General features: G+C 47.7%; 1 protein-coding gene across 1 annotated transcript; it reads right to left on the bottom strand.

The window, feature by feature from the left end:
- Positions 1-507: 507 nt before the first annotated feature.
- SERPINC1 (serpin family C member 1) lies at positions 508-11,050 on the bottom strand. The gene is made up of 7 exons (XM_038542473.1): positions 10,842-11,050; positions 9,077-9,446; positions 8,551-8,766; positions 7,605-7,742; positions 5,486-5,876; positions 4,030-4,094; positions 508-740 (listed from the first exon to the last, which is right to left on the bottom strand). The coding sequence occupies exons 1-7, from the start codon at positions 10,880-10,882 to the stop codon at positions 564-566; spliced, it is 1,398 nt and encodes a 465-aa protein (XP_038398401.1). The 5' UTR covers positions 10,883-11,050; the 3' UTR covers positions 508-563.
- Positions 11,051-11,553: the final 503 nt, after the last annotated feature.

Genomic DNA, 11,553 nt, shown 5'->3' with positions numbered 1-11,553 from the left:
GTTTTTCTGTATATAGAGATTAATTCGCTTAAAATTTTTGTTTTGGGGACTTTTTTTAGTATGATGGGAAAACTGACATTTTCTGGCTCCCCCTTGCCCTTTCAGGATGCCTACCATCCTACCGTCTTTCAAGCTGCGGCAGTAACATATTTCCCTCTGCCACCTTTTTTTTTAACGGTTTTATTTATTTTAGGACAGAGTGCATGCATAAGCAAGTGTGGGGGCGGGGAGCAGAGGGAGAAGAAGACTATCAACTATGGAGCCTGCCTGGGGGCTCCATCCCTGGACCATGAGATCACGACCTGAGCAGAGATCAAGAGTTGCATGGATCCTTAACTGAGCCACCCAGGCACCACCTCCCTCACCCTCCCACCCCCATCACTTTCTTGACACAAGTGTGCTCACTGGTAGAGAATGATTGAAAGCACTCAGTTGACCAAATGCCCAATAGAATCTCTATCCATTTCTCCTTTCCTTGTCTTCATTTCATGTGGCAAAATCCATTCATAATTGGGAGTAGTTGTGTTTATTTTTACTACTATCACAAACCAAAATGGAACACTTCAGTTATCACAAGGGTTGGCTACTCTGCCCATGAAGATAATAGTGTTCAGAGCAACTTCCCGTATAAGAACCAGGAAGGGCCTGTTGGCCTTGAAGGTCACCCTGTTGGGGTTCAGCGAACGGCCAGCAATCCCAATAACAGTACTTGCTGCTGCTTCACTGCCTTCCTCATTTACCTGCAGAACAAACAAGAAACATTAGCTCCTCTGCAGTTCATTAGAGAAAAGTGAATCATCCACAGACACGCAGTTCTCCAAAATGACATTTGTTTTCCAGTCAAAAGTACACTTGGGTCAGGCTGCATTCCCAACAGAACCCTACTTTTACTCCTTCTTTCACCCAGTGAATATTGATGTAAGCACTTGTGTTTCTCCAGGTCTTGTGCTGGGTAAGTACAAGGGTTCCATTCATATAACTCTGAGCCAGGAATGTGGATGCACACAAGGCTGTCACATTTCTGGCTAGCACCGTTGTATGTGGGATTACAAGAGAGTTATCTTGTACTACATGCTCAAAGAGATTTGACTCGGGACACCTGGGTGGCTCAGCCATTGAGTCTGTCTTTGGCTCAGGGTGTGATCCTGGGGTTCTGGGATTGAGTCCCGCATCAGGCTCCCTATGAGGAACCTGCTTCTCCCTCTGCCTATGTCTCTGCCTCCGTCTCTGTCTCTCATGAATAAATAAATAACATCTTTAAAAAAAATAAAAATAGATTTGACTCAAGATCAGAACTCTATAGTTGAGAGAGGTTCACTCTTGGAACATCAAGACCCAGCTGTAACCCCAAACAGCCACTCAGGAAAAGACAAGGGCCCTCTGGCTGAATGAGATGAGTATTTGTTGGAGTAACAGTCTGACACATTGGTATTTTAACTTGCTGATAAGCAGAATTGCCAGAGACGCCTTCAGAAAATTTTGCTTAGGGACCCAGAATAGCACCAAAACTCTGTTCCTGCCTCTTAATGAAAGCACTTCAGATCCCTGAGCTTTGTAGAGCTGGTTGAAGATATTGTCTCCGCATCACTCCTCTTCCCTACTTCCCTACCCTACTGCCCCCATCTCCCCGTGCAGTTTCATGGTCATTCTAAGACTAGATTTGTAAGCAGACTAGAGCTTTTGCACGACCAGGATCATCTTATTCAAACCAGATACTGACTTCTAACGGCTTTCCAGGAGATCTATAATCAGTTGGGGTCCTATATATTGGGTTCCCAAGGTTTTCAAGAAAAGCAACTTTGTTCCTAGAGCTACGGAGGAACCTTGTGCCATTGTTTAGTGGCCTAAGGGGAATAAAATGAATCTGGACCTCTGCTTCTCCCTAATGGTAAGTCAAAGCCATCAAGGGTGTCTGTCTGAGTTGATGTCTAATTAGGGTCCTTAGGGGAGGATTTTTCAATCATCGCTAAAATACCTAGGACATAGCTTTCCTTGCAGTCTCCCTAAGTATGCTTCCCTTCATGTAGAAGAGGGTGTCAGTGGTGTGTCATTTATACTTCCAAAACCATTAGTCCAGTACTCTTGTAAAATCCCTGGGTCTGACCTCATTACCTTTAAGATACAGCCCTCTGCTCTTGCTGTTGTCCTGCAGGTCACTGACACCTATTGTCCTACGGATTACAACCCCACATTGAGGATTTTGGCACCTAGCTCATAGCCTTTCTGTCCACCCTAACTCCTGCAATCATTCGATGTAGACAATTAAAATAGGTTGGTAGGAGACCCATTACACACCCTAACCTCCCCTTCCTTTCTTCTCATTAACCCCAATGAGCATTACCTTCACTTGACTTAAGCAAACCAGTCCCATGGCCATGTCTTGAACTTGCCATCTCTCAGAAATTATAATAATTATACTATCCTCAGACATAGTCTTTTTTTCAAGCTATTGCTTCTCCTCACTCTTGTGACTATTCTGCCTCCCTTTAGTCCTTTGATCCCTCCACGTTCCTCCTGACTACATTTTCTCACTGAGCTTGTACTCGGCCACTGTATCTACTGGCACCACGCTCTGAAACTCTCTTTGACCATAACCTTTTCTTTGCGGTTTCCTCAATCCTGTGATCGTCCCTACCAGTGGCCATCTCCTTTTCCTCATAGCCCAGGTCCCCCTGAGAACAGTGCTTCCCAAACCTGCTTATGGACTAAAATCTCTAGAGGAGCTTTGTAAGTATGCTGACTCTCAGGCCCCATCCTGGATTCTGCAAGGCTCAAGCCCACTTAACTAACGCTATTGGTCCATGGTTCAATATTTGAGAACCAGAGTTTCTACAGGCTTTACATACTATTACTCTAGTGAAGGGTTCCATGGGCGCTTGAGTGGGGGAAACACTAGGTTAAGCAATATATATTTTTAAGTTTTTATTTTAATTCCAGTTAGTTAACCTACAGTGTTATCTTAGTTTCAGGTCTATAATATAGTGTTGCAACAATTGCATACATTACCTGGTGCTCATCATGGCAAGTGCCCTCCTTAATCCCCATCTCCTATTTCCCCCATTCCCCCAGCCACCCACCTCCCCTTTGGTAGGTTAAGCAATATATATATTTTTTTAAAGATTTATTTATTTATAAAAGAGAGAGAGAGAGAGAGAGGCAGAGACACAGGCAGAGGGAGAAGCAGGCTCCATGCTGGGAGCCTAACGTGGGACTTGATCCCAGGACTCCAGAATCATGCCCTGGGCCAAAGGCAGGCGGTAAACCGCTGAGCCATCCAGGGATCCCCAGTTAAGCAATATTGAACCGGTTTTTTTCACTGTGGAACTTCTTAGATGCTAAAATGCCAATGTGCATTGGTAATTTCCTAAGAAGAGGATATATATTTATTTGACCACCAAACTTTGTTTTTTGCAGTGTGGTCTAGAGTTCTAGTTCTTTGGAACATACTTTAGGACATGATCTACTCTTGTCAGCTCCTCTTCTTTACCCTCCTTTTGCTCTTCAGCTGTTACAATCAGGCATGTGCCCCACTGTTCTAAATTCCTCGGGGAGTGGTAACCTTTGGTCAATTTTCAATCTTGTTACTAGATGCTGTTTCCTTCTAACTCCTCCCTGGGTTTCCGTGAGCCCCGACTTTCCTGGTTCTCCTCTGAACTCCTTCTCAGTAGTCTTGGTTGGCTTCTTTTCCTGTGTCACCCTCCCCTAGATGTCTGTTTTCCTGTTTGATCTGTTTGAGGAGAAGTAGCGGGAGGGAGGGTGGGGCAATTGGACCATGAGGACTCCAGGAGAGGGCTGTCTTATGGAGGCCTCATGGAGGAGGGGGCTACAGATCTGGGGTTTGAAGGCCACTGGGAACATGCCTTCTTCCACAGTGTGTCCTGCTATTCACGCACCTGCCTTAAGGCCATAGACCCAATGGAGCAAGAACTCCAAAGTTCCAAGTCACATGAGATATTGATGTACTGAAAAATGAATTTGCCTGAGAATAAAGAAACAGCGTAAGAAGAGAGCAAAGGAAGGCGTACCCACCTCAAGAAAGGCCTTGTGGAATGCATCTGAGACAAAGAGGTCATTCCGGCCTTCTGCAACAATACCTAGAAGGAAGACCAGAGAAGGTTCTGTGAAATGGGAGAAAGTTGGCTTCAACCCACAGAAAGGCTTTTTCCGGAAAATAAAAATCCTGAACCCTCACCTAATGATACTCCCTAAATAATAAGTAAATACATGTTAAAAAGAATAAAGTACTGTAAGCTTTTCTAGCCTGGCTTCTGTGAATTTAATCTCATGCTTCAGCTCTCAAAAGGAGGCAGGGGACTCTGTTCTCAAAGAAAAACTCACTCCACCTAGTAGGAATGTCTTTCTTTCCAGTCTGGCAACACTTTCAAGAGAGAAGTTGGTTAGGCCTAATTTAATTTTTTTAAGTTGTATTTAAGTAATTTCTACACCCAGCGTGGGGCTCAAACTCATGACCTTGAGATCAAGAGTCCCATGTTCTTCCAACTGAGCCAGTCAGGCACCCCTGGTTAGACCTTGCTTATTGGCAGCCTATTAAAAGTAAATTCAGGGATCCCTGGGTGGTGCAGCGGTTTAGCGCCTGCCTTTGGCCCAGGGCACAATCCTAGAGACCCAGGATCGAATTCCACGTCGGGCTCCCGGTGCATGGAGCCTGCTTCTCCCTCTGCCTATGTCTCTGCATCTCTCTCTCTGTGACTATCATAAATTAAAAAAAAAAAAAAAAAGTAAATCCAGTTACCTGACATAATAAACTTCTTTTTTTTTTTTTAAATAAAGATTTTATTTATTTATTCATGAGAGAAAGAGAGAGGCAGAGACACAGGCAGAGGGAGAAGCAGGCTCCATGCACCGGGAGCCCGATGTGGGATTCGATCCCGGGTCTCCAGGATCGCGCCCTGGGCCAAAGGCAGGCGCCAAACCACTGCGCCACCCAGGGATCCCTAAACTTCTTTTTTTAAAAGATATTCTAAGTACATATTTTTAAAGGATGGTAGACTGTAGGAACCAAGACAACAGAACACTGTTACTTAAGCCTCCCTGGGGAAGGTTGGCTGCATCTGTTGTCCAAGTAACTTTAAGGAAAACTCATGAGGCCTTTGGAATATCAGGCTATTCAACGTCAGCTCTGCATATTTTGTGGCACCAAGTGTCCTCAGCTCTGAATCGTATCTTTGCTCTGAATTCTGCTCTCTTTTCAAGTTCTCTACTTGGTCCCATCTCCCATACCAGTTACAGTCTCAAAGCATTCCAGTGACAGCTGGGCCCCTGGAGATCCAAGCGCAAACTCCCCGGGAACCGGAAGAGGAAGCAGACCTTGGGAAGGAAGGGGTCTCCCCAAGTTAGCAGTGGAACAGGGATTAGGGTCCAGGTGTCCTGACCCATTGCTTTTTTCTCTTTCCCCAAGTCTTCCACCTCTGCTCAGACTGCCTTGGGCAGCAGGGGCAAGAAAACACATCCTTCCTAGGCTCACCTGGGAGCCTGGACTTCTCGGGGTTGAACAGGTCCACGAGGCCCATGTCCTGCAGGCGCTCCTTCACGCTGAAGCTGTCCTCCATGCGGAAGCAGGGCATGTGGACCACCAGCAGGGTCTCCGTCATTTCATCCAGCCATTCCTGCAGCACCTCCGGGGTGAGCTCCTGCTCCACCTTGGCCAGGCTCTTCTCAGGCTTGGGCAGGATGAGCACCATGGTGATGTCGTCCCCCTTGAAGGGCAGCTCGAGCACCTGGGTGCCTTCTGCCACCCGCCGGTAGCGGAACTTGCCTTCCTGGTACATCATGGACACCGAGCATGACTCTCCACCTGCCTTGTAGAATAGCTCCTTCCTCGTGTTCTCGGGACTGAACTTGGACTTCCACAGGCCCTGGGAGGAGACACTGAGTGGGAGAATCATGGCGAGAAGGCCAAAACCATCCATAGGAGAATAGTCACATTATTTTATCACCCTAATAGGAGGCAGAATTAGTAGAAGAAAAGGTTAGCAGGATATGGATGAAAAGGTTAACGACAACTATGTCAGAGTAATGGAATTGTCACGGGTTTTTTCTGTGAACTTTTCTGTGTTTCTCAGATTTTCAGTGGTGGCTGTTTATTTGCTTTGTAACTAGAAAAATAAAAACTAAAACCAAGAACAACCCATTGACCTTTTCACAAATGTCTTTTTGAGTTTAAATCTAATTGCCTTTTTGCTTTCTGCCTCCCACCAGCCTCTTTCTCAAAGACTGTCCTCCAAGATGCTGGACTCCACCCCTGATAAGTAAAGGCCAGACACAGATAATAACCCAGGGGGTTGTCTGGGAGCCTTGCCAGGCAGAGGATGAGTCCTAGCTAATTTCCTGCTCCAAGAGGGAGGGACCCTGGGCTACGAGACATCCCTCTGAACTTTCTGAGATGTAATTACCATTCCTTGTCAGATTCTGGCTGGTTGATTTTGGGGCAAGTCGTTTAACTCCTGGAGTGATGGGTCCTCATCTGTAAAACTAGGAGCTGGTGATTGCTAACGTTTGCAGGATGCCTCCTGGGTGCCAGGCACTGCTCTAAACATTTTACCTGCATTCACTTATTCAGTCCTCTCAGCAACCCTGTAAGGTAGGTGTATCATTATTACCACTTTATAGATGCAGCGTTGGAGGCAAAGAAAGGTCTCCGTAGCTCACCTGAGTTCACACAGCAGAAATGGGAGAGTCAGGATTTAAACTAAGTGATCTCTCTGAGAGGCCCAAGGTCTTATGTATGCTATTCTTTATGAGAATAAAGAGGGTTAATAAACAGCGAAGCGTTCTGTAAACTATAAAAGGCAGCACACATTGTGTAACTTCAACCTCCTCCACTCTTGGGGAGAGGAAAACCCCAAGAGACAGAGTGGTTGGCAATAGCAGTGACAGGCTTGCTAACTTCCCATGCCCTGTGTGGTGGTCAGGATGCTCATGGGACAGAACCCAGGATGGGTAGAGGTGCCACAAGTCCCCCCCGTCTTAAATGTGAGGTCCTACTGAGTATCAATGGTCTGCTTATTCCCGGTCCCCTCTCCCTCATTCTCCTTCCTAAATTGGAACCACCTTTAGAACTCTTGACTCTGAAAAAGACAAAGCCATCTGCAGAATCAAATCACAGGGCATCTGCAAAATTTGGGGCGAGCCTGGCACTTGGAAGTTCAGAAACTTCAGGCAAGGGGAGCTTTTAGTCACTTGTAGAAGCTGCTCCAGGATGATGGAGAAAACCTCATCACTGAGGACTGTCAATAGAGTTGGACATTTTGTTCCAGATTTCAAAATGGAGTTAGCTGGAGAGCAAAAATTGTCACATGCATGAGAGTTCATCACCACTCGTACTTCGCAGCTGGGCATGCTGAGTTTGTGAGTGTGTACCCTCTTCCTTGGGCCCAGAGACATTACGAGGCCCCTCTGGACCTCAGGCCAGCAGCCATGGCCCCAGACATGATTCTAGACTGCCAGTAAATTTGTATTTCTGCACAAGCCATGCATGGACCATTTCTCAGAGACGATTCATCTAATGCCTAATGGTGTGAAAAAAGGTGAACTGGAAGTACAAGAGGAAGATCTCTGGGTCTCTCCAGAGTCATTTTGAGTACCTTGAAGTAAATGGTGTTGACCAGCACCAGGACCGTGAGCTCGTCGATGGCATCCGGGGGCACCACGTCAGTGATACGCCCATGGGTCTTATTGGATACCCATTTGTTGATGATCATTCTGGACTGCTCTGCATTTTCCTGAGGAGAATAGGAAACACACCTACCCACCTGTGCTTTCGGTGGGCTTCTCCACTTCCCCACGCAGTATTTCATTTTATTCATCAGCCCTTTGCCCTTTTCCACATCTCCCACTCTAATCCAGATTGAGAAGACCTTACATATCTAGTATAATGCCACGAATCTTCCATATGGTCGGGAACTATTAACAGAAGAAAGAGAAAGAAGGAGAAACAGAAAAGAAGAAAATAGTCTGGGAAAAAAAAACAAAATGTTATTTTCTCTGACATGTTCTCTGGGAAGCTGTGAGTTATGCGGGGGGGGGGTGGCAGGAAGGATGCCCACGCGGTCAAGAAAAACTGGGAAATGCTGATTGAAAAAAGCCAATAGACTTCATTGTTGCAGGACTTGTCAGAAAACTTAATAGGCTCAGGGGCTTCATGAATCTCCAAAAGGAGAATACAACATGCACCATACATCAGTTCTATCTGACCATGGTAATTCTTAAAAATTAAATAAAGTGTCTTGTAGGACTGGCATCTCCAGAGTATTTTTTTTTTTGTCTTGGTGGATGAAATGGAGAATTTCTCACTTATACAACTTTTTCAGAGCAGCCACTACAATCTAGGACATAGATACCATTGATTTCTCAGGTTTCAAGCAAAAAGATGTATTCCAGGGGTCCTGACTTCCAGTCACTCCCCACCCCCAATCTGCCTTCAGCCAGCACAGAAGGGTTCAGTTGGATCCGGGATCCTGCTTCTCTACCTTCTCAACCTCTGAGTGGAGAGGAAGAACTCTGGGGTCAGGGACGACTTTGGCAACTCACCTTGAAGTCCAGGGGCTGGAGCTTGGCTCCGTATACGGCCTCACTGATGTCCTGATAGGTCTCATTAAAGGTGAGTGATTTGTCTCCAAAAAGGCGGTTGGCTGATACCAACTCAGAGGACTTGTTGGCTTTTCGGTAGAGTCGGCAGTTGAGTTTGGCAAAGAAAAAGTGCACCTGATCGGACGTTTTCTCAGAGATGGTATCAAACTTGAAAACCTGTAGAAGCCAAAAGAAAATGGTGGAGAAGCCTGGCTGACCTGGTGGGAGCACAGTGCTGGTCGGGCCCCGACCAGTAGCCGCCTCACGTATGAGCTCCTTCGAGAGCGGCACCTGGCACGGCCGTAAATACTCAGCCCATGTTTTCTGAGTGAATAAATGGCTAAAAGGAGAATAAAGGGTAGGAAAGAGAAAGGGGAAAAGCACAAGGAGACTGAGATGCCACTAGAGTCTCTAATGGGCACTAGGTCAATACATGCTTTCTGGGGTGTCCAGGAACGAGGCTGGGCGGGGAGGCTTCGGACTGTACCTCCATCAGCTGCTTGAGGGTGTTGTTACAAGCTCCCAGCTTGGTCATAGCAAAAGCTGTGGAGATACTCAGGGGCGAGAGGAAAATGTTGTCGTTGTCATTCTTGGAGTCTGCCACGTGCTGATAGAAGGCAGTGGCGAAGCGGGAATTGGCTCTTGACAGTTCCCAGACTCGCCGGTTGGTGGCCTCGGGGATCTTCTGCTCTGCGCCCTCGTCCTCAACTGCCTTCTTCTCTGGGGAACGGTAAATGCACATGGGATTCACAGGAATGTCCCGAGGCTTGGCTGTGCAGATGTCCTCCCCCGGGCTCCACGGACAGACCACACAGCCCCAGAGGCCAATGAGCAGCAAGGACAGGAGACACGTCCTCCTGTAGGGGGACAGAAAGGTGAGTTAAGCTTTGGCTGGAAGAACCCCTGTCCCCACTGCCCAGCACAGGCCCAGCAAAGCGTAGGATTCCAGCCCAGCTGGTGTGGCCAGGGGGCGGGCACGGGCCTTTGCAAAGTACAAGGGCCCAGGACAAGTCCAGCCCTGGACTCCTGGCAAGTGGAGAGTCAGGTTGAAATCAAAAGCAACTATTAAAGCAACCGATGTCTATAAAGTATTCGTGTGCCCCGGGCTGGAAGAAATAAAGAATGCCAAGCTTCCAGTGGTGAGATGGGACATGCACGCATGAAAAACAGGCAGGGAGCGTTAGTGTCCAGGGGACTTAGGGCAAGAGAAGGAGCCATTTACAGGCGCTGTTTAGGAAAGGCCTCAGAAATGGATAGTTTCACCTGGATAAGAAAGGGCTGCAGATTTTGATTGATGCAGCAGAGACTTCAGTCATACAATAGGGGTGGGAAGGAATGAACTGCGCGAAGCCCCCAAGGGTCGAAGCCCCCCCAGGCCTCCAGCTCCAGCCACACACAAGGCGGAGAGAGCTCGGTGACGTGGTCTGCGGGCCAGTGCCCGGCTGGCTGGGAGCTGGGGGGCCCGAGGGGTACTCGGCTTCTTGTGTGGGGTGAGGCTAACTTTAAGAACAGAGGCACCAAGTGGGAGAGAAGCGGAGACACTCAGGGAGACTCAGAGGGCAGAGTGAAGAAGCAGAGAGAGAGAGAGAGAGAGAACCTCGCCATTCATTTCCCCACCTTGCTTGCCTTTTGTTTCCGTTTTGGTCCCTCAGCTACATTTGGAAACACCAGTGGAGGCTGAGGGGGGTCGGGGAGCGTCGTTCGTGGGGGAAAGGAAACAAGATGGTGGTGCACAGCCTCACTTGTAGCCTCCTAAAACAAGCAGGTCAGGAAGGGAATGTGTGTGCTATCGAGGCAAGAGGGGCCCTCACTGTGAGGCCAGGGAACAGGGCCGCTGTCCTAGAGTCTAAGGTGTCTGAGAGCTTGCAGCAGGGGCAGTTGAGTAGAAGCAGCAGCAAACAAGGAGTGGGGAGACCCTCACGGGTTACATTTCCCCTCTCTTCCCCTGTGTGGCTGGGAATCCGAGTTGGAGTGTCTGCTGGGCTGCTGTGGGCGCTGGTGCTGACACCGCACCTTTACCACAGGGAAGACACCGCTTCTGTTCTGTGGGCTCGAGGACCCAAGGTGTGGCTGACCCCAAGAGGGGGTGGGAGGAAGGGCGCTCCGAATGACGTCTTCCAAACACATCTTTTATTGTAACTACCAGGAAGAGGGCCTGGTTTTCTCGAAGGTGTTGAGGCCATCCTCAGGAGAACTTCAAAGGTCAAAAAACCCAACGAGGGCATGCAAAAGAGAAGAGTTGCCTCTCTTACCTTTTTCCAGCAGCTATCATTCCTATCCCATTGGAAAACATGGTCACTAATCTTCCACAGGGCCGGGCGAGTGGAGGTAGTGCGTTCTGAGGCGATCCCTCTGAAAACTGGTTCTTTCCTCTGAATCTGACTGAGGTTCCCGAAGCTGGAGTGGGGGAGGGAGCTGGTGACGAGGGGAAAAGTGAGGTCAAAGGCTGATGACCAGCTTCCAGGGTTAAGCAAAGTGTAGAGCCCAGTGTTGTTTAATTAGTAGAGAAGTTTTAAAGTTCAGTCAGGTCGAGGGAAGGCAAGGCCCACCTCTCTTACCCATACGCCTTCACTCTCTTCTTTATATTTATAAAAGAGGAAAGAGGAAAAATAAATAAATAAATAAATAAAGAGGAAAGAGGAGGACATGTTCTCAAATTCAAACCTGGTCAGAAAATGCCTGACTGAAAACTTTGCCTTCAGGAATTTTTTTTTTCCTAGTTAACCAAACCAGGAAGTAGAAAATAGTTGAAGATGACCAGCCAACTTGAATGTCCAGAAACTTCTAGCCTTCTCCCCGCTCAGGACAATATGCTCTCTTTTACAGCTCTCTTTCAGGAGACAGAGAGAGAGTCCATAATAGCTGGTCAGAGGGGAGATCATTCCGAAACAAGGCCCACGTGTCCACGACCCAGCCCAGGACATACAGGGGAGTAACTGACCCCACTTGGGGATCAGGAGACAA

This window comes from Canis lupus, chromosome 7, assembly GCF_011100685.1.
Source record: "Canis lupus familiaris isolate Mischka breed German Shepherd chromosome 7, alternate assembly UU_Cfam_GSD_1.0, whole genome shotgun sequence".
Classification (NCBI taxonomy): Eukaryota; Metazoa; Chordata; class Mammalia; order Carnivora; family Canidae; genus Canis; species Canis lupus.
The sequence above is the reverse complement of the archived record's forward strand: the minus strand, read 5'-3'. Positions and strand labels throughout refer to the sequence as shown.

What these genes read in the sequence shown, in the direction of transcription:
- SERPINC1 (XM_038542473.1), bottom strand. Translation starts at nt 10,882, where the DNA reads ATGTTTTCCAATGGGATAGGAATGATAGCTGCTGGAAAAAG. An exon ending in TCAACACCATTTACTTCAAG is followed by an intron (nt 5,877 to 7,604) that starts GTACTCAAAATG and finishes GTCTCCTCCCAG; the next exon opens with GGCCTGTGGAAGTCCAAGTT. An exon ending in CGAGAAGTCCAGGCTCCCAG is followed by an intron (nt 4,095 to 5,485) that starts GTGAGCCTAGGA and finishes TCTTCCTTCTAG; the next exon opens with GTATTGTTGCAGAAGGCCGG.